General features: G+C 39.3%; 1 protein-coding gene across 3 annotated transcripts; it reads right to left on the minus strand.

Moving 5' to 3' along the window:
* On the minus strand, positions 1–26,421 carry PRTFDC1 (phosphoribosyl transferase domain containing 1). Of its 3 annotated transcripts, XM_075211971.1 has the most exons (11): positions 25,875–26,132; positions 24,013–24,055; positions 20,666–20,742; positions 19,035–19,141; positions 18,186–18,369; positions 15,065–15,130; positions 11,790–11,807; positions 11,153–11,235; positions 9,018–9,064; positions 4,109–4,185; positions 1–268 (listed from the first exon to the last, which is right to left on the minus strand). In XM_075211971.1, the coding sequence occupies exons 3-11, from the start codon at positions 20,711–20,713 to the stop codon at positions 221–223; spliced, it is 678 nt and encodes a 225-aa protein (XP_075068072.1). In that variant the 5' UTR covers positions 20,714–20,742; positions 24,013–24,055; positions 25,875–26,132; the 3' UTR covers positions 1–220. The 3 variants fall into 3 exon arrangements, with proteins under 3 accessions (XP_075068072.1, XP_075068073.1, XP_075068071.1); XM_075211972.1 differs by lacking the exons at positions 24,013–24,055; positions 25,875–26,132 and adding an exon at positions 26,400–26,421; XM_075211970.1 differs by lacking the exon at positions 24,013–24,055.

Genomic DNA, 26,421 nt, shown 5'->3' on the forward strand with positions numbered 1-26,421 from the left:
TTATAAAATATACACAATTGCTCTTTAATAATCCAATCTCTAGGATTTACAAAGATTAGAAGCAACTGCGTAGAATTACTGGAATTCACTTAGTGACTGAAGGTTTATTGCAGTCGTGTGAATTTGAATTTCATTTCGTCACATATGAAAGGACTTCATGTTTCGATGTAGTTTTTCTCTGTGATTTGATACTTGGAAAGTAGAATACAAAGCACAGTTATCAGACCTTATATTTCTCTTTGCCTTTTTCATTGATGATACATATATGCTGCAAAAGAAAACCAAAGAATTTATTATACACCGATTTGTTACTATACATCGCTTACATTATTTTTATACTTTTTTTCACCATACCATATCTGGACATCAAATATTTACTCTCCAATTTTAATCACAACCTCTCACTTCTCAATAATTTAGACCTTTAAAGGTTTCACTGTAGCCAAATTAAAGCCATTCGGTTATCAATTCAGGGCACTAGGTTCTTTTAGAGGTGTCATGTGGATAATCCGGGTCCGTGATTGGCACACAGATCATAGTATCCAAATATTCAGTTTCCACCCAACAATCCACTGGCAGAATCTGACGAAGTCTCTATTCAATAGTATAGTAGTATTTCACTTACAACCACATAGTTCTAATATATGGATAAAGTGGCTGACGTCATCGTCATGGACAGGTTTGTGTTAGACCAGGCCTGTCAAACCTGCGGCCCTCCAGGTGTTGTGAAACTACAAGCCCCAGCATGCTTTGCCAGTAGACAACCTGTTAATAGCTGGAAGGGCATGCTGGGACTTGTAGTTTCACAACATCTGGAGGGCCGCAGGTTGGACAGGCCTGTGTTAGACCATTGGCTGTGTCATATTTGCATTGTTTTTGTAGTCAATGGGTAAAAAATCAGATGAATTTGTACTTTAATTAAAATTTAATGTGACAGTTATCCTATCTGCAACTCCTATCACCTATCTGCAACTGTCACTCTCGAGTAGAATGTTTAGGAATCGTGCCATGTTGGGGGTTCTTTAGCTCTCAGTCTACGACTATCCTCAATGGGTTTGAATTGCACAGTGACAAATATAATGGCTGCATATAGACAAAGGCTGTAGCTGAAAAATAAACCCTTACACCTATAACATCTAAAGGAAAATTCCACATAGGTTGAGCTTTCCTTTAAGTTGAGCCACAGTGCAGAAGTATGGCCGTCCTTTGCAGACATACACAGATTCCAGCTGTGCAATATATATTTATAGTGTAAAATCCCCAGTACACTATTTGGCTTACACAGAAAATAAATGTGAACTCTATAAAAGGCAAATTAAAAACAAAACCTTCTGTTGAGGATAAGATCAGCGAATGGTGATAGATAATTTTCCCACCGGCGCACAGTTTCCAAGGCAATTCTCAAATGTCTTCACTCACGGCTCTAATTATGTAAATAACTTTAACACATGAATGGCTGGAATTGCTGCATTCTTATCGCTTGTATGTTATGCTTCTTTTTAGAAACAATAGAGCAAGTGGAAAATCAAATTAATAAACAACAGCTAAAATATATAATAAGCATGTGGAGCCAGCCAATGGGGGCATATTCAATTGTTAGCGTTACAGCCAAAAGTAATGCGCCCGGCGCACTATTAACGTCATTACGATAATAGTGCGCGTAAATACCGTTATTACGGTACTTTTCACGCTGGATTTCAGCTCGCGGCTCAGGGAGCTGCGAGCTGAAATCCTGCTTAGTATTACCGTAATAATGGTAATCCACGGCGGAAACTGCCAACAATTGAATATGCCCCAATATGTAGGCTGAAATAAATTCTTAAGAATGCAGCTTATAGCTTCAAAAGAAGCTAGCAATATTTCTGAGGCGTGAGGCACTCCGGGCCTCATGCCTCACTAAAGTCACTAGTGGATTGATAAGCTGCATTCTGCTGGTTTCAGACAATAAAATGGCTCCTTCACTGGATGGGAGACAGGTACACTTTTAAGAGAATTGGATTGATGCTTTATATAGTACCTTGTGTGTTATTCATGTTAATAAAATTTTTTAAAACATAGCACAATTTTGGAAACAATGTCCCCCTACCCTACCCTCCATAAAGTTCTAGCAAAAATTCACTTTAGTTTTCAAATGGAGACTTTAGACGCCCCATACTCTCCCATTGTTAAATGGATGTTGTGGAACGTATTCACAACAGACGGAGAAGGCTCTAAACTTATACATTCCCTTGACCTGATTAGCTCTCCTTCCCCTACCGCAACCAATATATACCTAGGAGGGGCAAACGTAGGATTTGTAGAGGGGGGTTTCCACACCACGCCACCAGTGAGCGTGACCAGCATGCATGGGGGCGTGGTTATAATATTAGACAGTGCTTGGCTGCTCTCCAACTTTTCCTATGCCTATAATATACATGGGCAATGCTGCATGCACTACTGTTAGGTGCACGCAGCTCTCCCTTTTCAAGCACAGCCGTGTTAAGCAGGGGCAGGGTCCAGCCACCTCAATTATACAGTGCCCTAGGCATGGTGGGAGGTTTCCAGGCACCAGGAAACCCCCCCTTGGTTTGCCTATGCCTAGACTCTAGTTGAGCTCTCACAACACTGCTACCTATTGATTCACCTAGATCAACGAAATGTGGATAGATGTTTACTATTATATCTGATCACCACTCTGTAAACCCCCCCCCCACCCTCTTTTCATTTCTGTATCCCCCTCCCTTTTACACCAAAAATTCTAATAAAAATTATTGAGGATTAGAAAAAAATAAAACAATGCTGTCTGTGAAAGCTCCTGCAACTTAGCACACCCAGTATGCTAGTAGCTCGACTCCACTTTCAAGTCGAACTGAATAATGTGCTATGTGCTCTAATAGGTGGCTCTGCATGTAAAACGTCCCTGTAGTACTAGTGAGGAGGGAGTGTAGAATGCATAGCGCACAATATAAAAAGCACCAATCAATATTTGGATGGTCATGTGGTCAATATATAAATTACAAAGTGTTGTTTGCATTATACTATAATTGAACTTTGCATTTGAACTTTTCAGAATGTCATTTAAATCATATATCTTGTTTTGTCCAATGTTGGTGATGAAGGTCATTATCATCATTACAATTGTTATGATAGTTTTCCTTTGTGTAAGTTCTGATAGATTGCAATAATCGTTCATAACAATCTACGGCAAGTTATAATATATGAAGGGGCATCAAAAAGAAAACCTGAATATATTTTAAACTACATCTTTCTTATGACATACTGTACATTGCAGATTTAAATTATATTTATGTTTTTAACATTGAATAATAATAATATTTATATTAGGAATTAAACAAAAAGGACCAGATTCATTAATTCATTTTTTTTACTTAACTTTTCTCCTGGACAAAACCATTTTACAATGCAAGGGGTGCATATTAGTTAATTATTTTGCACATAAGAAAAACACTTTTTTTTTTTTTTACCTAGATCAACTTTAAATTTAAGTGTACAAATAAGCTATCAAGTATTTGTCTGCTACAAGAAAAAACAGACAATATTTTCCTTTTGTGCAAAATAGTAAACTAATTTGCTCCCCTTGCATTGCAAAATGGTTTTGTCCAGAAAACTTAAGTAAGAAAACGTACTCAAATTCTTGCCTAAGTTCCTTAGTTACGAGTTACGCTGGAGTTATGCTATCCTGTACTGTCTATACAATGTTTGTACTGGTATATGAAATCTCTGATTTGTCCTTTAAGGAGGTTATTAGGATACAGTGTATGTAATAAATTTACACTAGTTATTTGCAGGATTTTATTTTTCGATTTATGTTCATTATGTCTGCAACTCTGGGTGGGATCTTACCTTACATTTATTATTATTAAATGCAGACCACAAAATTTGCAAAAGGATTTTTTTGTGTTGGGCAATATTTGAAGCCCTTAACAAATTCTGTAAATTGCCTTCAAAATGTTATTCGGTTCTAACAGCAATGGACCACATTGGTAACACAAACACTATAGAGCTGTGACTGTGTTTCTATCATTACAAAGTCTCTGGTTACTGCAAAGAATAATATAAGACCCTTCTTGTCACCAGCATATTGAAAACCCATTGAAAAAGTACTCACTTGAAGATCTCGGAAATGTTCATTGTAATCCAGGGCGTAACCTACCACAAACCGGTTGGGAATTTCAAATCCAGTATCTTTAATTAAAAATTGAATGACAATATTAATGTTGGACTGTGATATGAGCAATAATTTAGTGCATAACTTTTAATCATAAAACAATTGGCTAATTTAATGTACAGTTCGCTAAAACACATTGCTTGTTTTCTTTCAATATAAAAGTAATGAAGGTAAGGAATTATCTGCAGGGATTGTACACTGTATATCATCATCATCATCATTTATTTATATAGCACCAACATATTCCGTAGCGCTTTACAATTGGGGACAAATACAGTAATAAACAAACTGGGTAAAACAGACAGAGAGGTAAGAAGGCCCTGCTCGCAAGCTTACAATCTATGGGACAATGGGAGTTTGATACATGAGGTTAAGTCTACATTTTGCATTTCGGCCCAGCCAGACTGCAAAGGTAAAAGTGACTCATAAGCTAAATGATCCCGTCACACAACAATGTTGGTCAGGGGGTAGTTCTCTTGTGTGAAATTGTGTAACGGGTGGTAATAGGGTAATCTAGTGAGGTTAAGAGGGTGGTTGAGGAATATTATAAGCTTGTCTGAAGAGGTGGGTTTTCAGAGAATGCTTGAAAGTTTGTAGACCAGAGGAGAGTCTTATTGTGCGAGGGAGAGAATTTCATAGAGTGGGTGCAGCCCGAAAAAAGTCCTGTAACCGGGAATGGGAGGATGCAATGAGGGTGAATTCCATTTAATTATGCATGGCATAATTAAATGGAAAAACCTGTCCAATTCTCCAGCTATTTATCTTTTCATATGAACAAAAAATATTCTGCACAAACATTTTCTCACCATAAATTTACTACAATCTGATTTCTCTCAGGTGGAACATTGGATAGCTCAAAACAGAGCATTTTTGAGCACCGATAAAAACAGTATCAGTTTTATTTCGGACAAAGGCTAAACTTGCAAAGTGTATTACACCTGATCTACAAACACTAATCTGACTTCAATGTTCAATTATAAATATTTTGCTGGATCCTAAACTTTTGTTTAGTTTGTAGATAGACACACTAGTGTTCACATTTTATTCCAAACAGGGCATGCACTATGGGAACAAATCATATATAACTACTAAGTGCATAACATCAACTAATTCCAATAGCTATAATATTCGGTGGGGCTGTATTTTACAGTACAGTGCCCCAAATTCACTTTGGGAAGTTTAATATACTTTACAACTCAATCTGACATTTTGATTTAATTTGTAGCTACAAAACCCACCACTTTGACAGGTTATCAGATCTATGTTGGCTGTCCATATAGTCTAAAGTTCAGTTTGCCTGTTTATTCTTCAATAGCTTTCTTGACAAATTACCCAAATAGAACTTATCAGCTAAGAACTACTTCCAAAAGCTGGTTAATGTATAGGGGCCTACATGTGAGACCTAGCCTCCAGGGAGGGGCAAGTGCAGAGGGCGTAATGGTATGTTTTGCGCTATGATGGACCCGCCCCCTGTTGTACAATGTTGCAACATAGCACAGCAAGTGGGGTTGTTCCATGATGATGCATTTCGCAACGAATGGCATCAACAAATCGCTTCCCGACCACTTCATTGGGTGGGATCCGGGAGTTTAGTATTCCGGGAGTCCGGGAGAGCTAACCAAAGATCGGGAGCCTCCCAGACATTTCTGGAGAGTAGGCTAGGTATGGGCTAATGGTTGCTAAATTCAATATATTATCTGGCTACTCTGCCTTCTTTTACTCAGTTCTATAAGCATGGTCGTGATTGTAATACTTAATGCCTTCTGTCTGTAACCAGGTCAAAACTGTATATGATATATCCAGCACACACCTGAAAAGGAGAGGTGACTCTCTCCCTATTAAAATACTTTATGACTAAACAACGTAATTTGCCTACTTAAACATTTGTGTCACTGATTGCTCAACAAAAGGTAAAAGTGTATATTGTCTGTAGATTTAAACAGAACAGTGCCTCCCTGTGGTTAAAGTAGAAAACTGCAATCAACTTGCATGGCACTACCAAGCAATAACTTCAGAATGAGTCATAGGTTAGACAGAGTAAAATGCAAATCTTCTGTGCAGTTCAATATACAACGAACCCTTAACTTGCTACGTGAAAGTGTGAATATTGTTTTTTCTAGTGAGAAATTAAATGAAAATCAGCTGTTCAATAATATTTTACTAAACGGATCTTACCCTAGTTCAGTTTTTGACAAACCTGGATTTGTCAGTTATTCCTACAACTGTATAAGAAATATGATACAGTATTTCAGTTTTCACTTGCAAAAGGGAAATACATTTTGTGGTCACATAATACCTTTGTGAGCTTAATAATGTTGCTAAAAATATATAATAAGGTAATCTACTCTCTCACTGTCGATGAGAGCTGTAGCCTACTTTTATGTGGGTGAAAGTGGCAAAGATAATTTTCACACAGAGAATAATTAGCAATTGACCATCAACATGCCCCATTCTAAAGAAAAATTGAGCAAAGGCTCCTGAACTTCCCCTTTATCTTCCCAGTCCAGTCACCTAGGGTGAATAAGTTAATAAGAAAGATGTTTATCATCAGATTTTTTGTAGATTATTACTGTAAGAAGATGGGTGGGTGGTTCAGAAGCAGAACATTTTGTACTGGGTGAAAGGAGTCAAATTAAGAGCTCCCATAATTCAGGAATGAAAGACCAGTACACCAATTTGTCGCTAAAATTTACCCATATACCTTTTTGGCCTCAAATAAAACCATTATAGGAACCTAGACCCAGTTATAGAGTTAATTTGAGAGAATCACAATTCTGAGTTATAGAAAAAATGCACAACATGAGTTAAAGATTTTGTGTGGAAAATAAAGACAGATGGGAGATAGAGTCAGGGCCATCTTTTCCATTGGGCACAATGGGCAGGTGCCCGGGGGCCCCACGGGCAAGGGGGCCCCATAGGCAGGGCTCTTAATTAGAATAAATAATCCTGCAAAAGAAAAAACCTGCAAAAAAAACCTTCAAGGGTCACTGAGCAAGTACATCTATCTATCTCTATCTCTATATATCTATATCTATATCTGTATCTCTATATATCTATATATATCTATATATATATATATATATATATATATATATATATATATATATATATATATATATACATATATATATATATATATATATATATATATATATATATATATATATATAGGGGCCAAGGTGCACTGCTTTGCCCGGGGGCCCATAATGTTGTTAAGATGGCCCTGGATAGAGTCAAGAGTGAAATGTATCTATATATAATATATTCCCAGGTTTTGAGATTATGTCCTTTTATTTAAACACAGGCTATTATTATTATGACAGTGTCCCTTTAAATGCCCAAAAGTATTTTTTTGTATTATGATAGACAAAAACCATGATGACTTGGGAGAAAAAATAATGTTTAACATTTCAGAATGATTCGGTGAAGATCTTTTTTGCATTAAACATATGTTATGTTTCAGCATAATCTGTTTTACAGAGTTAGTAGTCTTGCTCATAAAAACAATGCTACTATGCTTTCTAAAATTTATTTAAAGTTATTACATGGGAAGCAATGCAGATATTCTATCACGTTGCATCATAATCTGTACACCTGGGTCGCTGTTCCATTAGAGCCCAGAGACAATATTTCATGCTGCATTGGTTGAAGAATCAATATTACAGCTTAATAAAAGCAAATATAAAGAAATGAGGTTCTCCCTGTGGAATGAAATATCCATTTATTGTGTCACTGTACAATTATAAGAAAACGTTGCCAATACGTGAGATTATAGGTATACAGGGCAGGACACCGGATATTAGTACGAATATAAATGATTTAAGGGGTTTCAAAATTTGCAGCTGAAATTTGTTCTTTGAAAATGTCCCTGCTTTCTTCTGACTGGTCATCAGCACTTTACCACTTATTTTGTCCTACAAGTTAAATGCAATACTTGCTATAGGTTCTTCTACACTGATATTTAGCGAAGAATGAAATTATTATTATAATTATCACTGATTTGTAAGGCTTCACAGCAGAGCTTAAAATTTAGTAGGAAAAGGACCGACCTGAGAAAAGAGGAGTCACTGTGGCTCAGAGTGGAGATTGGGACAGTGGCGAGGGTGAACCAGTGTGAGGAGTATCGGTGGGAGTAGGGTAGGCTCTGGTAAAGAGCTGGGTTTTCAGAGAGTGTTTAAACATTTGAAGGCTGCCCAAGAGGGTTATCAGCTGTGGTAGAAAATTCCATATTGGGTAGTGATACAGGTGTAAGACGATTATTATGAGATGAGGTTTGATATGTATTAAGGGGTGGTTTAGTTGAGGATGAGTAATATAAACTGGACTCTGTAGGATATGGGGAGCCAGTGTAGGGATTTGTAGAGAGGCAAGTGAGGAAGATCAGTTTTGTGGCTGTATTTAGGATGGCTTGAAGTGGGGAAAGATGGGCTTGGGGAATGCCAGACAGAAGAGGTAGCAGTAGTCAAGGCGGGAGGTGATGTTAGAATTGAAAAGATGTTTGGTTGCATCTTGGGTAAGAAAAGAGCATATTCTAGCAATACTTAGAAGGTGGAAGGGACGGGTCCATGAGAGAGTTCGAATAGTATAATGTTAAGTGAAGTACACAATACTGGGCAATTAGGCTATCGACCCTCTGGTCACCTATAAACATCATGCTCTATAATCATATATTATTGTGTGATGCAGTACTGCATGCCCACCTAAAGAGGGCACTGTGTGTTGATCATCTGCCCAGCGTGTATCCCTGGAAATGACATATTAATATTTACATCTATGAAGAATACAGTGACACTAATTACTAGAAAGCAGCAGAATTTGGGTTCAAATAATTTATTTAGAAATAACTCACAGTCTGGTCTGTATTTGTTGCTATCGTCAGATCTTTTCACCAACAAGCTGTAAGCAAAACAGAGGAGTGTTAGGTGTTCAGAAAGCACTACGACATATTTATAAAAAATATATTAACTGGGGAAATAAAAAATATATAAATCACCAAATGCAATTGTTACATTTTAATGGGTAGTAAACAAGGTTTTGCAACTAATGACAATCAATTTGCTATAAAACATATTATTTTATAGTATTTAAAATACAGATGTAAATGTAACTAATTTGTGCTTAATAAATGGTTTCTAATTAAGGAATTAGCATGTACAACCAGCTATCCAGGTCCTGGTTCATCTGCTGGTTGACTATGTATGGTAAAAGTTCAGCGCCCAAATATTTCTAGCTAGCAATATATGTGGACATTAACCAAGACATTGCAAAAAAGAACATGCAGGAAATGATTGTTGCCAACCCCTCCCCCAATTGTTTTCCTTTCATATATATTTACAGGATGGGAAAAACCAGTGAACCATTTTTCACCTGTGATACTATCTCAAAATTATAAACATTGGTACCAATGAAAAATCTAGGAAATTTTAATACTAAATATCAATGTCTGAGGCATTTTTACTTTAGAATTGGTGTGTAATGCCCTTTAAGCTAGACTCTCATAGTGGTATATACCCATTATGGGTACCGACCAGGGGCGATCATTGGGAGTTAATGGCTGGATCACAGGATTGAAATAGAGCACAGCCAATCTTATAGTGCTTGAGTGTTCAATATACACCTGTGTATGCCGATGGTACGGTGACGCTTGCTGATAGACAAATGTCTACATTCAAATAGCCCACCAAACCTTAACGGAAGTCCTAAAGGTCAATGGGAGAGTGAGCAGGGTCTGATTCGAGTCTAACCCCATAGGTAAAGCCTTGATCTTGTCTGGTAGTCTGTGGGAAGAGCTGATAACCGAGGTTCAGAATGAGGGAGCTGCTGACGAGAGGTCCACTTGACAATGTTTCAGGGGGGAAGACAAGCAAGCGTAGATGCACTGACATCTGAGTGCATATACAGCATACTTTGACCAATAGTGCACCAAGCCTGAAACTGCCAAATCAACTCTATGAACAGAGCACAGGAACTCATGATGTGTGTGTGTCACGCACTGATACTAGCTGGTATTGGCGGACCCCCGAAAGGGAGTTTGGGCTTTGATGCAAGGGGTGCGCAGGTCGCGGTTCTCCAAGACGGACACCAGCGTAGGAACAGAGTGGTAGAAGCGTAGTCAATCAAACCAAGTCAGAACCAGCGGCTGCGAGGTACAGAGGGAGAATCCAAAGAATCATCAGAAACAGGCCAAAATCAGGAACCCAGGGCAGAAGGCAAGGTACCAAGGGAGAATCCGAAAGGAAGGTCAAAGGTAGCCAGGTCAGTAATAATAACAGGGGCCAAATACAAGACAAACGGTGGAACAGGGTGATACCAATACTCTGGCACCCTAGTGGTGCCAGAGGCTTCCTTAAATCCCCCCTGATCTCCTCTGATAGGAAGCGCAGAGTCGCGGCGGTCAGGGACGCAGACCGCCAAGCGGAAGTGCTAAAGCGTCCTGTTGCTGCGCTGGGAATCGTGCATGAGCGTGCAGTAACCCGGAAGTTCGGGAAGGCGTCCCTTTGCTTAGGCAGCAGGACAGGTCACCGCCTCTTGTACCAGAGTCAGTGCGGAGGCGGCGTCTGGCAGTGTGTAACATCTATGTTCAGGAAGAATAAGGGACAGAGGACAGGTGCCCTGTAGTGAGCCCAGGCATGTAATAAGTCTGAGCTAGCCCACAGGTACTCTGAGCAGAAGGTAGGTCCACCATTACAGATGAAGCATGTAGTAATATTCATGAGAATGCAGCCTGTCCAGTCACTAGCCACTAGTGTCTCATAACTATTTGGTCATGAAGTGCCTCAGTGATCTCACGGGTTCCTACTGAATTGATAGGCTGCATTCTTTTGACTATTGGTCCATCCCTCAAAGCAGCCGACGTCACTAACTTTATGTATAAGACTGGTGAGCTTAAAATGGACGGGGGGAATATTCCAAATATTTTATTAATGGTAATAATATGAGTTCAAATATAAAGCCCGTGCCATGTCTGTTACTATCAGTACCAACCTTGCCACCTTCACCATCTTTGGTTTGTATTCTTCTAAGTGGCTTAGGAGAGCCTTCATTGTTCGTCCAGTTCCTATAACATCCTTAAAATAATACAGATGAACAGGTTAGCATCAATAAATCTTCAGCCACTGTAAATATATGTATGGAGAAGATTATGTAATAATCATGCTTGTCTATTTCTACAAACACTTGCAATAGTTGTTGGCAAAATTAGTTGGGATGACAAAATAATTCCCCATAAAGCTTTATCTGTCCTGCCCGCTCAGGTATATCCACTTCAAGTTGAAGGGATACTCAATTTGGGTCATTCATGGAGTGTAATATTATAGTGGTAGGTAGTGTCTGTATATAATTAAACACACCAAAATCAGTAAATGACGATTTAAAAAGGCACAACAAAATGTTATTACTTAGCCAGGATCACATATATATTGTGTGTATATATATATATATATACACACACACACATATCACAATATGTTCCACTGACACACACAACATGCAGTCACGGTGCCTGGTTACAGTCGTAAAAAGCTGCTGTTTTGTACTCAACTTTTTCTTAGTTTCATTTAAAAACGTTAATGTCCAACAAAGTAAGTAAGTGATAAAATAAATATATAAGAATATGACTTACCTCTACAATCAGTACATTCTACATACAAAAAAAACAGATAGAGAACATTACTATAGTGGCGGATGCAGTCAGTTATTTCACAGAAAACATGGGACACTTCTTTAACAAGAAGGTGGTAATGTTCATCAAAGCAAATTCCCTTCACCTATCAACATCACTTATATAGTTGTATCAAAAATGAGGACTTTATGAGAGTGCAGTAAACAGGAGGCTTTGTCTGAGAATTCTATAGTGATGATTATGAAGCAAAACAGAAAATGTAAGTAATAAAACAAGAGAAGCATCACTAAGTGTAATCTGCTGTAGGGAAATACAGGTAATCCACAAATAAGACATTTCCTGTTCATCTCCTGTTCCTCCGCCTCTCACTGTCAGTCCCTATACCACAAATATAAGGATTTCATTAGGAACTGCAGATGATTGTTTTGACATCAGGTACTGGAGGGGGGGGGGGGGGGGGAGTAAGGAAACAAGACAGAAGGACAGGAATCGAGGAAAGAGTTTTGTCATTTTTGCCCCTAGAATTGCCTCATGGAAGGAATGTCAATGGTAGGGGCTCTTAAAACTGTTATTTACTAACAAAGTGCAAAGATGTACATGTGCATTAACATATAGCAACTAATCAGCAATTAGCCTTCATTGAACTAGTGCAGAAAGAAACTGTATGTTGCCACGGGTTACTGCACAAGGACTAAATTACTGTTTTAAACCCAAGAAAAATTGTAGACTTTTCTCCTATCTCTATCTGACATCACCACATAATGTCTGTGTAATGATGATGTTAGGTCGCAAGTGTGTGACAGAGTATGGACTTAGACACTTCTCTTCAGATACAAAGAAAATGAAGAATGGGGTATGTTGGATTGAAAAAGACTTACAATGGTCAGTGAGGAAGTTTTATTTAACACACAGTGGGGATGGAAACTATAGGTTTTAAACAATCTATAGGGGTTTCCTCCCCGTTGGTTAAATCATTCACATGGTATGAGTATTTTACGAATCGCAGTCCAGCCTCTAATTCTTGAGTATTGTTGAGAGGTTCTTGAGTTGTGCACCTGGGTCAGACCCACAGGTATACTTCTTGTAACCAGATAGCCTCTTGTCTTGTGTCCCCCCTCCCCTCCCCCTACCTGTCCTCTCCTTTGTCTGCCCCCCTTGCTGTCTTTGGCGTATGTATCTTGTGTTGTAAACTGTGTTTTTTATTATTATTACTTCTTACTTTTATTTGCTTGATTGTTTCTCTAAGCAGTGCTGATTGTTCATTCCACTTGATCTGTTGATTGTAACCTGTATTTACTGCTATGTCTGTTATATGTTCTTCTAAAAACTCAATAAAAATCTTTTGAGTTAAAAAATAAAATACAGTTTATCCAGTGTCTCATGAATTGATCACGACTTACATCAGTGTTGTGACTGGTTCCTGTGAATTCATAGGCTCAATTGTCATGTTACTTAAGCTCACGGATGGCTTTATTCATCAAGAAACATAATGTGTGTTTTTTAACACACACGTACAATCGGATATACGCACGTCTGTCATCCACAAGAAGCGGATCTCAAGATATGTTTGTTAATGAATACTAGTCTAGGTTCACTCTCTGCTCTAAGACAAGACAATGCAAATCCATAGTCTGGCTTTTTACATACTTTAGAATCCAATTCAAAATTACTCACCCTCGCCTACAAAGATCATAACATCACCATCCTCTTCAAACACCGCAAATAACCCTCCCTTAAGCCCACTTTGATTGGTCTCTGACCTGCACCTCATCCCCGATAACAACAATTTTCTTACCTACAAGACTTCTTCAGTGCCGCTTCCCCCCTATGGAATTTCCCATCATGTCTGGTCACACTCACCCAGAGACTTCAAATCTTTAACCACTCTATGGAATTAACCTCCTTGCTAGAGCCTACCCTACTCCCACCTATACAAGTCACACTGGTACCACTACTGTCATAATCTTCACTCTGCACCACACTAACTCCTCTAGTCTCAGCTCTGCCCTTTTTCCACTAGATTGTAAGTTCTCATGAGCAGGGCACAACATATCCATTGTTTTCTCATCTGAACTTATTTGTATCCATTGTATGTCCCTGTTTTCTGTATACCAGATTATCCACTGTCTGGGACCTTACAAATCAACCACAATCATAATAATTTAGACTATAAGGCTGCATTGCCAGGAATATTGATTCCCATAATGGCTGCTCTCATCGTGTGCAAGAGTTAAGCTGGGTACACACTACAGGTTTTTCACTCGATTATCGCGCCAATCACACGACAAACGACTGTTAGTTCCAATAGTGCATTTGTATGTACGATCCCACGATCATGTTTTATCGTACCAAAGTACATCATATCGTTTCATTTGATTTTATAACCGGACTAAAAATCTCTATAAACAATGGATATAATGGAAACAATGGAATCTCTATAAGCAGTGCGTATGTACACACAACCAGCAGTGTAGGCAGATCTCCATAGAGTGTGCAGAGTCACAATCTTATCAGCAGATAGTTATGACAGATGAAGAGCGAAGATCTGAAGATAAATCATGTAAAACGTGTATAGTGTGTACATATGAACCAGCATGCTGATTGGGACTTGAGCCATTGGTAAAATCGTTAAAGATATTGCATCAGGAGCAATTTTCTAAAGTGTGTACCCAGCTGGAAATACACTTTGGTAATTAACCCCCCCCCCCCCTCCTTGACATGGACTCCCCAAAACAAGGACTTTCATTTACTTCACCATGAATAAAATATATATTAGTATCTACATCATATTCTTTCATGATTTGTAGGAGACTACAGAATCATACAGAGATGATCAGTCACAAATACAATACAGAAGGCTTCACCATCAGCACAGAAAAGGGTTCTTACTGTAAGGCTGGTTAAGGTGTAGAATTCAATTCTAAATGAGATAGTGATGAAAAATTCAGTAACATAATTTAAAAATGCAGTGGGTGCCTTTCCTACAAGAAATTATATCTGTAGCTATAATTAGTACATGAGAGTATGGTAGGGAGGCATCCATTGAAATGATCAGATTGTCATTTTTGGGATCAGGGAGGACCCCCCCCCCCATCCCCCCCATAAGTCTAAATTTGCAACAGTCACACTGGATGTTTGTTTTTTATCTTTGTCTGTATGTAATCTGTAAAAAAAACGTGTGATTTATTGCTAATGACTATCTTTTGTTTTGTTTTGTGCAGGTGGAACTGTTTAAGTGGAGTCATTTATAGAAAAGTAAGTGATGCATTAAATACCTTTCCAGTCAATTTTGACAGGTCCTCCCCTCCAATTATCTGCAGGTCTTCTGTGGACTTGTCATTCTGGATAATACAAGATGGGGGGATTAGCAGAGAATCACAGCTACACTTATACATGAGTTGTAAATATTAGTCACTAAGATTTTGAGTGTATAACATGGACACACAAAAACACAGGATGTTGCAACATAGAGAGCTACATAGAAGTTTATTGAAAGGCAAGCAAAGCATCAACTTTATTTCATATTGCTAAATAGGGATAATAAAACCATACTTGCCAACTCTCTCGGAAAGTCCGGGAGACTCCCGAAATTCGGGTCAGTCTCCCGGGCTCCCGGGGGAGCTGGCATTTCTCCCGGATCCAAGATTTCACAGAGAATCGCAAAATGATGCAATTGGCCTCGCCCCGCCCCCTCCCGCCCTCCAGTCACGCCCCCAACTCCCGGAAGCAAGTTTCCGGGAGTTGGCAAGTATGAATAAAACACATATGACTAACACCAAGAAATGAAGTATAGAAGTAATGCAACATATACACTATAGATCCTCTTTTAAATCTCTGCTAGTTATACCACTCAAATGTAGACTGGCAATAGCTGAATCTACTGTTGTAAAATGCATGCAGCACTCAAAGTCACTCAGTATACAGAAGTCCAGATCCACTAAGCCTATAAGTGGGCATCCAGACAGCAATCAGCAGCGTACAGCCCACCCAACAACCAACCAGATACGTGGCCTATTTGGGATAAATGTGCCACATACAGTTAACTGGTTGTTTGGCAACTGAGTCAAAACACAGGATCTCACATAGTGGAACTTCCATCATTACGAAGTGAACCAATCTGACATGGTGACATTAAGCGCTAGATTTACTAAGCTGCGGGTTTGAAAAAAAAATGGGGATGTTGCCTATAGCAACCAATCAGATTCTAGCTTTCATTTATGTAGTACCTTCTTCAAAATGACAGCTAGAATCTGATTGGTTGCTATAGGCAACATCCCCACTTTTTCAAACCCGCAGCTTAGTAAATCTAGCCCTAAAACTGTGTTGTTGTGGCCATTGTCCATCATCGTCCAACCAGATCTGAGTGGGTTCTGATCAGAGATGGCAATCGTCTGATTGGCCATATACATGAAAATGCTCAAAATCGACCATGTTTATGGGTAGTGTCATCATTTATGGTCCATATGTCTCTGATACCAGACAGCCTTTACCAGACTACATGTTTAACACAATATCTTAAAGAAAAGAAATAAGTACTTTGTGATTTGCAGCGATGCATAATAAAATTATGTTGTAATATTCCATGCCGGGACCATTCTGGAGAAATCTCTGATTTCTCCTGTGTTAACACTTTCTTAAATAGCAAAAAGCGGTGAAAGACCCCTTAGTCTATGGCTGAAATGCACAGGTCTGCACAAGTAAAAACATCATCTCCAGATACTGTCTCTCATTTGTGCCACACTAGCTTTTTATCACAAAACACTGATTTATGTATTTGAAAAATTATTCTTTTTTTTTGTTTGTTTATTATTTTATATCATCATCATCACCATTTATTTATATAGCACCACTGATTCTGCGGCGTTGTACAGAGAGTTCATTCACATCAGTCCCTGCCCCATTGGAGCTTACAATCTAAATTCCCTAACACACACACACAGACAGAGAGAGAGAGAGACTAGGGTCAATTTTGATAGTAGCCAATTAACCTACTAGTATGTTTTTGGAGTGTGGGAGGAAACCGGAGCACCTGGAGGAAACCCACACAAACACTGGGAGAACATACAAACTCCACACAGATAAGGCCATGGTCGGGAATTGAACTCATGCGCTGTGAGGCAGAAGTGCTAACCACCCAGCCACCGTGCTATATATTAGTATATTATATTGAAAGCACTGTATTTAAAAATGTTAGAAAAGGAAATGTAATCTGAAGATGGAAAACCCCATTTAAACTTGTACTGTTCAAAAGCTCATAGTTCCTTTTTCCTAAACAGTGTTCCAATAGTGTGTAATGGCATCCAACAAATTTATTTTTTCATCAGAGTTCTGTGGAGCCCCAAACTGCTTGTGTACCAATTGTGACTCCTAATTTAAATTTAGGAGAACTCCACTTTCAAACTGAGATTATAGATATTCCTCATACCTGTTATATAGTTAAAACATTTGTCATCAATTAAAAACAAGACAAAAATGTTCAAGCTTAAATGGCTACATATTATGGTATTTTGAATGGTTTGCCATGTGATGGCATATTTAAACTTCTAAATCAAACTTTAAGCTTAATCATAGTAATATAGGAATATTTGCTTTTGGAACTAACAAGAACTTTAAAAATGCTAGAAAATGTAGTCATTTAAGATCAAAGGTGCAAAACTAGCTGATGCAACCATGCTGCAGGCTGTGTGATAAAGTCACTGTAGAGATACAGATAGAATCTGATGGCAAAATATATAAAAAATAGCATATCTGCAAGCACATGCTGAGTAAAATGTATCTCAAGATGCATACAGTAGTCTATGTGCCATGCAAGGTAAAAGCAATGTGATAGGAAACTATGTCGTAAGCACAAGAAAAGGTTTTTAATATTTATTTTGACAGCAAAAAAAAAAAACATTTTAGGTTTGATTTAAATAAAACCCTCTATGATACAGTAGGTATAATTGTCCTTCTGGTACAGCAATAAAAGTAACCAAAAATTAATTCTAAAATAGGTCTACAAATTCATAATATATAATCAAGAGCAATGAAGAAAGCACCTATCAGCTTCAGAGTTCAATCCGCAATCAGCCAATCAGAAGCACGTCTGTGCGTGCATTTGCACCAGCCGTCATGTCTACCGACAGGCATATCTGCATTTCTGCGTGGGTCTGCCTCAGTCGCGATTACACGAACATGCCCTTAGTGTACTCCGACCGCGTTTGATCGACAAAGTTTGGCCCACTCACCTACACTTGCCCACAAATACTTTCTCCCCCACTCACAGCAAAAGTATGGATAAACAGAAAAGTAACAACATACATTAAAAGAGGGCATCAAACTATAAAGCCAAAATTTATAAAAAAAATATGGCAAGATAGAGAGCAAAGGAGAAGAAAAGAAAAAGATGGAACTTACGCAGTAACTTCTCAGCCTGATAAAGTCAACTCTCATGGAGATAAACCTTTCTGAATTCCGGCTGAGGTTCTTGATGTGTTCTACAAGATCGGTACAAAATCTGTATCCTCCCTTCAGCACACAGAGGACGGTAATGCTATTGTCCCCAATGTCTTTCATAATATCACTGGCCAGTCGTTCTATCCTGTAAAACAAAGAAGGCAAATGTCTCTGAATGTAACTATTTGCCCATCATAGAAGAAGTACGTAGGAGGTAAGACAGTCTCAACACTAAGAGGTATATTTACTAAACTGCAGGTTTGGAAAAGTGGAGATGTTGCCTATAGCAACCAGATTCTAGCTATCATTTATTGAGTGCTTTCTACAAAATGATAGCTAGAATCTGATTGGTTGCTATAGGCAACACTGTGTGCTCACCACTGTGACCAGGTGCTGCAAATACCTGACACTGTTACGCTCAACCCCGGTGACCAGGTGCTGACACTGCTGCGCTCACAAGGTGCTGCGAGTACCTGACACTGCTGTGCGTACCTGACACTGCTGCCAGCAGCAAAGCGAGGTTGATTATGGGAGAGGGAGGTTTGGAACAGCCAAGTGCTTCAGAAGCACTTTTTTACATGTATCATCATAAATTGCAGTATCACCATAACCCAGCTGTCAGCAGCATAGTGGGCCCAGCGCGTGTTTGAAACGGGCATGAACATGGCTGACAGATGGAGGGGGAAGGGCAGACAGTGCCAAGGCTGCATAGAAGTGTCTGTTACACAGTGCAACCTAACTAAACATTATTACGCCACAGGAAGTCAGACATTACTGTTTGAAAGTATAAATATATAACCAAGTGGATACCTGTCCACGATGATTCCATGAGGTATGAACACACATTCTAGATCTTCACAGTAGTGGTTGGGCAGCATAAATACATCCAGGTTGTATCCGGTCCAACTGTCAGGAATCTACAGAGTCACCATTTTATTAATCAAACAGACAGCGAGATACAAACATTACAACTTGAAATGTGTTGTATCATTTGGTAAATATTCATTACACAAATCTAGACTTTAGCAACGTCTGGCTCTACAGCTCTCGTTGATCTAGAACTGTCTGGCAGAATATGTGTTATAGTTAAACCAAGACTGGTAGCATCTGTTAAGAGAAATTGCCCTCTTCCAAACAAAATCTATGGATCTATGATACAGTTTGAAAATATAACCATGAATCGGGCCACCATTTATTGGCTATGATGGAGATCAGCTGTATGGCACAATGAGAGGCTTGTCTCTCTGCTACTGGGTGAGATGGTTTCACTTGGCAACCAGGGGAAGCTATGTAAAAAGTCAGGCAGATATAGGGCAGCACGGTAGCTAAGTGGTTAGCACTTCTGCCTCACAGTGCTGAGTTCATGAGTATGATTCCCGACCATGGCCTTATCTGTGTGGAGTTTGTATGTTCTCCCTGTGTTTGCGTGGGTTTCCTCCGGGTGCTCCGGTTTCCTCCCACACTGCAAAAACATACTGGTAGGTTAATTGGCTGATATCAAATTGACCCTAGCCTGTGTGTGTGTGTGTGTGTTAGGGAATTTAGACTGTAAACCCCAATGGGGCAGGGACTGATGTGAGTGAGTTCTCTGTACAGTGCTGCGGAAGTACTGGCGCTATATAAATAAATGGTGATGATGATATTACAGTTCAAAGGCAGAACCCAAGGTAGACACTTGTTTTTGAAGAAATTGCTATAACCTTAACAATTTAGCTGTAAGTAGTGTTTTAAAAGTGAACCTCCCGTAAAAGCAGAAGGCATACTAATGCGGCATCTGTCCCTATTTTATAGCGTGTGATCTTTCTCAGGCTCAGGGCCTCATAATCACACTAGCCTTTACCTCCCCACTTCCTGTTGTGGACAGGTTCTTCTTTCACCGATATAAAAATAACAATGCAATCATTGCTATTGTCCTGAAATGCTCGATCAAGCTTTAGTATTTTCCATTCACTTGTCAAAGTCAAACATTTGGTCAAATAAGGTGAAAGAAGGTGACTATTATTTGAGGCTTTGCAAGAAATGGTGAAGGGAGGAGTAGTTGAAAAAAAAAAAAACGCATTTGTGTTCTCAGAATTCTTGGCAGGGATCGTTCAGTAGAAGTGGGCATGTTTCCCATGTACTTGTTAAAGACATTTATATTTGTACAGTGATTCACTTCCCACACATAAATTAAACTTACTCTTTATAAACTTGTGAGCAACAGAATAAAATGTCCTAAGGTACATTGAGGCAACCACCATCGCTCATGCTGCTGAGGAACTACAAGTCCCAGCATTTACTGCTAGCAGAAAAAAAAAACATAGATTTCACTGATATAGAATAAGGTCTTATTTTATTTAATTATTTCCTTCTTTTCGTAATATTTTGAACAATCTGTTTCCAGATTAAAACAACTGACACTTGTAACTTAAAAGCACAAAGAAGTTTAAAACCCAACTTACCACCATTCCATGACCTGCACAGGGAGACTGGGATAGGTTATCGTCCATTTAAACACACAGAGGAGGACTTGTCACCACTGCAGAAGGAATGAACAATACCTGTGAGTCTTTGTGAGATACTTTCTTGCAAGCAATCACAGACAGGGTAGTAAATAGGGTGAACAGTGCAGCCTGTGCCTACTCGTTTTTTAACTATTTTCTGAACACATTATGATTCACACCAAGAGGGGATCACCTCCGGCTACTAGAATATACATTGCCCCTCTGAGGGACCTCCCAGGAGAACATGTTCATAAACTCCCTGCAGGTTATGAAAAATTGCAAGCTCTGGGGACTCAGTCTAATTGTCCATCTTATTCTGCCTTGTGCCAGGCACACAGACAATATTAACTTTGTAAGTGTTATACTTCTGTTTTTTTATTCCTTTATTTTGCAACTGTATTACATTTGTATGTCATTTAATTATATGTTTTATGGTAAATATACCCAATACCTTTTTGGTTTTTAAAGTACATTTTATTGAGTTCTACACAAGTAAATGAGAATAATGCTATATTTGCACTGAAGAAAATTTATATTGTAAGAAAGTAATGCAAAGAAAATGAAAGGGCATATTCAGGCATATTCAAGTAATCAGACGTGCTCTTGTCTTTATAACTTGTAAACATTGGGAGACAGACAAAAACAGGGGTGCGGGGAGTTTAAACGGATGGGGGAGAAGTGCATGCTAATATTATGCGGTAATTGCAGGAGGGTGATGAGATTTCCCTATAACTTTTTATATTAAATTTAACATTAATAACTTTGTCCTTAATGCTCTAATTAATCTCTAAACGTTTTATGAAGAGAAGTGATGCTTTGACCATATTAATCTTTTGAGTGCTTATCTGTGTAACTCTTTGGTAGTGTGTGAATTTTTAAACCCTAACTGCTAACAATGGACATAGTGTGTGTCAATGTGTACAGTTGTGTAACCAAGTTTATGTATATTATTATTCTTTATTATTATTATCCTTTATTTGTTAGGCGCCACAAGGTTTCCGCACCGCCGTACACAGTACAAACAGTAGACTATACAGGGTGAAACAGTACAAAACAATAAACAAATATACCAATACTTCAGACACTCCAGGCAGGCTAATGCAAAAAACGGAGCAGAAGAACAGGTAGGGAGACATGAGGGAAGGGGGCCCTGCTCATGTGAGCTTACATCCTAAGAGAGGGAAAGCAGAACAGGCACAGGGGGAGAAAGATAAGGCAGGGGGAGAGCGAGTGGAGGAGATGAAGGGGCTATGTGGATGGTTGGTAGGCTTTAAGGAAGAGGTGAGTTTTCAGCGCACTTTTGAAGGAGCACAGAGTAGGAGAGAGGTGGATGGAACGAGGGAGGTCATTCCAGTGCAGGGGGGCAGCACGGGAAAAGTCTTGGATGCTGGAGTGGGAAGAGGTGATAAGAGTGGAGGAGAGGCATCGCTAATTGGCTGAGCGCAGGGAGCGGGCAGGAGTGTGAATGGAGAGGAGGTTAGAGATATAGGGGGCAGTAGAGTTGGAGAGAGCCTTGTAAGTGGTGGTGAGGAGTTTGAAAAGGATTTTGTAGGGGAAGGGAAGCCAGTGTTTTTTTGTATATTATTATATTTATCGTATATTTATTGTATATTAATCATTTGAATGCTGGAGTGCAGATTGTTAGCCTTTTGACTAATGAAGAGCACAGTGTGTGCAGTGGGTAAGTTAGTGTAACAGAATGTGGGGTCCTATTGTCCTAATACAATCGGAGGTTGCAGCATTTTGGTGTGTGTACGGCTATTAATGACCTGCTTTAGGATGTTTCTCAGCTAAATCTGGAGTCTATGTGATAGACGAGTGCTAGCTTGAGTGCTGAAATCCTGTTTAACCCCTTGCAGTAATATCCAAACGCTCGGAGTGCATGCGTGACAGTGTGCATGATGCTTCCCTAATGTATATGTGTGTTAATGCACACATGGCTTCCAACTGTCCTGAAAGTGACAGGACAAGACTGGACGACTGTTCCACGCATTTAGGACTGTGTCCTAACAACAGGGCAGTTGGGAGGTACATTTTGCTTCATGCTGGATGCACCAAACAATGGATTTCCTGGGGGAATGGAGAGGGAAGGGATCGGAGGGCAATGGAGTTTTACCAAGATGCAAAATTACATTTTATTAAGTTCCATGTATTTACTGACATTTTTATTTCCCCCTAAAAAAATAAATCTGTATTTTATTTACTCAATGTATTGCTGTTGTATACATGCTTGTATTTACCATGTGTACGACGGTCAGTTTTGAGGTATTTTTTGTCATTACTTGCTAATATTAAGGGTGCAATTTGATCCTGCCCACCTGTCATTCCAGGGAGGATTATATTCTTTTAGGCGTGATGGTTAGCTGGGACTGATGAACCGAGTCCCTCCAACCCCCTTTGAGAACCTCGCCTCTGTCTGCCACCAGGAACGGGGTGCTGACAGACAAGCGGCAGATGGCAGAGAGACATGGTACAGAGGGGCTTGCTGACATGCTGTGTCTGGAAGACCAGTGTGGATAGCAGAGAGGGCTGACCACAAGGCTGTAGAACAGAGCCAGGACCAGGGGGCGTAGGGCATACCTGCACAGTGGCCTAGTGGTTAGCACTTCTGCCTCACAGCACTGGGGTCATGAGTTCAATTCCCAACCATGGCCTTATCTGTGTGGAGTTTGTATGTTCTTCCTGTGTTTGCGTGGGTTTCCTCTGGGTGCTTGGGTTTCTTCTCACACTCCAAAAAAACATACTGGTAGGTTAATTGGCTACTAACAAATTGACCCTAGTCTGTGTGTCTGTCTGTGTGTGTTAGGAAATTTACACTGTAAGCCCCAATGGGGCAGGGACTGATGTGCGTGAGTTCTCTGTACAGCGCTGCGGAATTAGTGGCGCTATATAAATAAATGGTGATGATGATGATACCTCCCAATATTGGAATAGCGCAGGGTTTCCCAAACCCAGTCCTCAGGGCTCCCCAACAGTGCAGGTTTTCCATATCTCCTTGCTGGAGCACAGGTGTATTCATTACTGACTGACACATTGTAACAGATCCACAGGTGGTCCTAATTATGTCACATGTGATCCAGAAAACCTGCACTGTTGGGGAGCCCTGAGGACTGGGTTTGGGAAACCCTGGAATAGCACAAGTCTGGACAAGGCCACGTCTTCTCAAAATGGGGACATGACATCACACAAGGAGGCATGTCCATGCAAGCAATAGCTCCAGCCAAAATGAAACATAAATAAATATGTAGCGGCGACATCTCTTCAACTGTGCTCCTTTTAGTGTTAGTTATAGCCATGCGTCTTACCAGGTCCCAGTCTGTGGTGCTTCTTCCATTAACAACCGCTCCCCTGAGTTATACAGACATACACGATTGTCAATTCCCCTTCTAATCCGTTTGCGTTCACCAGAGGGTTCACCAGAGATGTTTTTGGGCATCCATAGATTGTAAGCTTGTAAGCAGGGCCTTCTTACCTCTCTGTCTGTCTGTATTACCCAGTATTGTTTATTACTGTGTTTGCTCCCAATTGTACAGCAAAATGACTGAATTCTAACAGTTACCAATTTGCACATTACCACCAGATGACCATACAATATTCTCTGCTAGCAACTGTACTGTTTTCTTAGATAGAGTATTTGAAATAAAATAGGCATAAAGAAATGCACTGAAATTCAACCCCAGCCCAGCTAGTCAAAGGGGGAAAAAACATGCCACAGCAAATGGTATTATAAATAGGATAGATTTAATATTTTACATTTTCTAGCTATATTATTTTTGACCACCATCACCACTCAAACACTATAAGAACTAAAACTCACCCTCTTATGGTTAAAACGGTGACGTTGTGACTGTCGACAGGTAGCAGAGTTGACAGTCAGGAACGATTGACTACATCCCCCCCACAATAGCTATGGTTATTTTTACCATTATGTCTGAGGCAGTCAGAATATTCAATTTCAGCAAATTATGACTAAGGGGTATATTTACTAAACTGCAGGTTTGAAAAAGTGGAGATGTTGCCTATAGCAACCAATCAGATTCTAGCTGTCATTTTATAGAACACACTAAATAAATGATAACTAGAATCTGATTGGTTGTTATAGGCAACATCTCCACTTTTCCAAACCCGCAGTTTAGTAAATCTAGCCCTAAATGTCTGACAATGCAACAACTTAAGGTATGTTATAGCTGTTCCCCATCAGTGCTGAAAATGCATCAGAAATTTATAGTCACCCGACTTCTAATATGTAATTGGTTGTGAAGTATCCTGGGAACTTTCATACTAGAAACCAAAAGCACAGTAATAACCAAGATGGCATGGGGCCCCCTTTATAATTAAACATTTGTTCTGATGATAATCATGTGCATGTTTCATGAAAAAAAAAAAGTGTACTGTTCTACTAATTTTATATCTTAAAACAACTTTACCAATGATCATCATCAACATTTATTTATACAGCGCCAGCAGATTCCGTAGCGCTTTACAATTGGGAACAAACATTAATAAGACAATACATACAGACAGAGAGAGGTAAGAGAACCCTGCTCGCAAACTTACAATGATGAATATGCATGTTTGTCCTCTTACAGTGTAAGCTCCTATAGACATGAACTGCATTAATTTGGCATTTGTACATGTAACAATAATGAATACTAAAATCAACACGCCTCATCAGTTGTTTTTTTTTTTAAATTGCCAACATTAAATATTACATATTAATAACAATCAGTTTTGGTCCAACTTAACACATTACAAAGAAAAATAATAATAGTATTTTTGCACAGAATATTTCTCCCAGTATTTTAATAAGCAAAATTGGGACCATATAAGCCCAACCCATTATCCACCAGAAGCCACACCCACATTTACACAGAACCACGCTTCTCTGAGTGCGCCACATTATAATGGCAGGCTTTGCAGTAAGGTGGGTCTGCCTGTACATATTGTTACCCACTGACTCTCTAACACACTCACTCATCCTACAATAATCTCACACAGAGACCATGGCCACAATACAGGCAGATCCACGTGCACTCGTTGGAAGTTAGTCCTCATCGGTTTTCACAACTCACAAGCACAATCATTCACTAAAAAGCATAAAGTGACTCAAGCTGCCAGCACTAAGCTGTGTCATCTTTGCCCACCAAACCACTAATGCCCAGCTCACCTCAACTTTCCTTGCGGTCTGCAGAGTTATATAAGGCTGAAGGCAGCTCTCCTTTGAGTTTGGGGGAAGGAGGGCTCAGCTGAAAGACACTGCTTGTTCCTCTGCAATTTGCTGGCATTCTGAGAGACGAGGGTTAACGCTTCCAGTCCCGGAGTGGAATGCAGGGCACATTAGTTACGTAATCTGAGCCCAGTGCTAGATTTGAAGAGGTGATTAATATGCTTCAAACTGTGAATCTTCTCTGACCAGGAAGTCTACCAAGGTTACAGAGCAGCAGCTAACAAAATAACCACTAAGCTGCTTCCTTTCATGTGACGGTGATTGTAAAAATGATTTTCCATATAACAAACAAAAGGGTCAACAATAAAAAGCCACATTGTAACATTTACAATAGGTAAAGTTCCCATGTGCTAGCAGGACCCTTCATTTATGTATATCTTACACATTACACAGCATTACAGAGAATATGTAATTCATTTTTTTTATATATTTTTTTTATTTAATTTTATAAGCCAACTGACTTACCAGGTAAACAGGGGAAGAACAT

This window comes from Mixophyes fleayi, chromosome 5, assembly GCF_038048845.1.
Source record: "Mixophyes fleayi isolate aMixFle1 chromosome 5, aMixFle1.hap1, whole genome shotgun sequence".
Classification (NCBI taxonomy): Eukaryota; Metazoa; Chordata; class Amphibia; order Anura; family Limnodynastidae; genus Mixophyes; species Mixophyes fleayi.

Excerpts from the sequence above, each read along its gene's own strand:
- PRTFDC1 (XM_075211972.1), bottom strand. The coding sequence starts at position 20,713 with ATGGACGATAACCTATCCCAGTCTCCCTGTGCAGGTCATGGAATGGTG. Across the intron at positions 18,370-19,034 it reads CATGGAATCATCGTGGACAG|GATAGAACGACTGGCCAGTG; the intron begins GTATCCACTTGG and ends TTTGTTTTACAG. Across the intron at positions 4,186-9,017 it reads CAACAAATACAGACCAGACT|ATACTGGATTTGAAATTCCC; the intron begins GTGAGTTATTTC and ends TTTTAATTAAAG.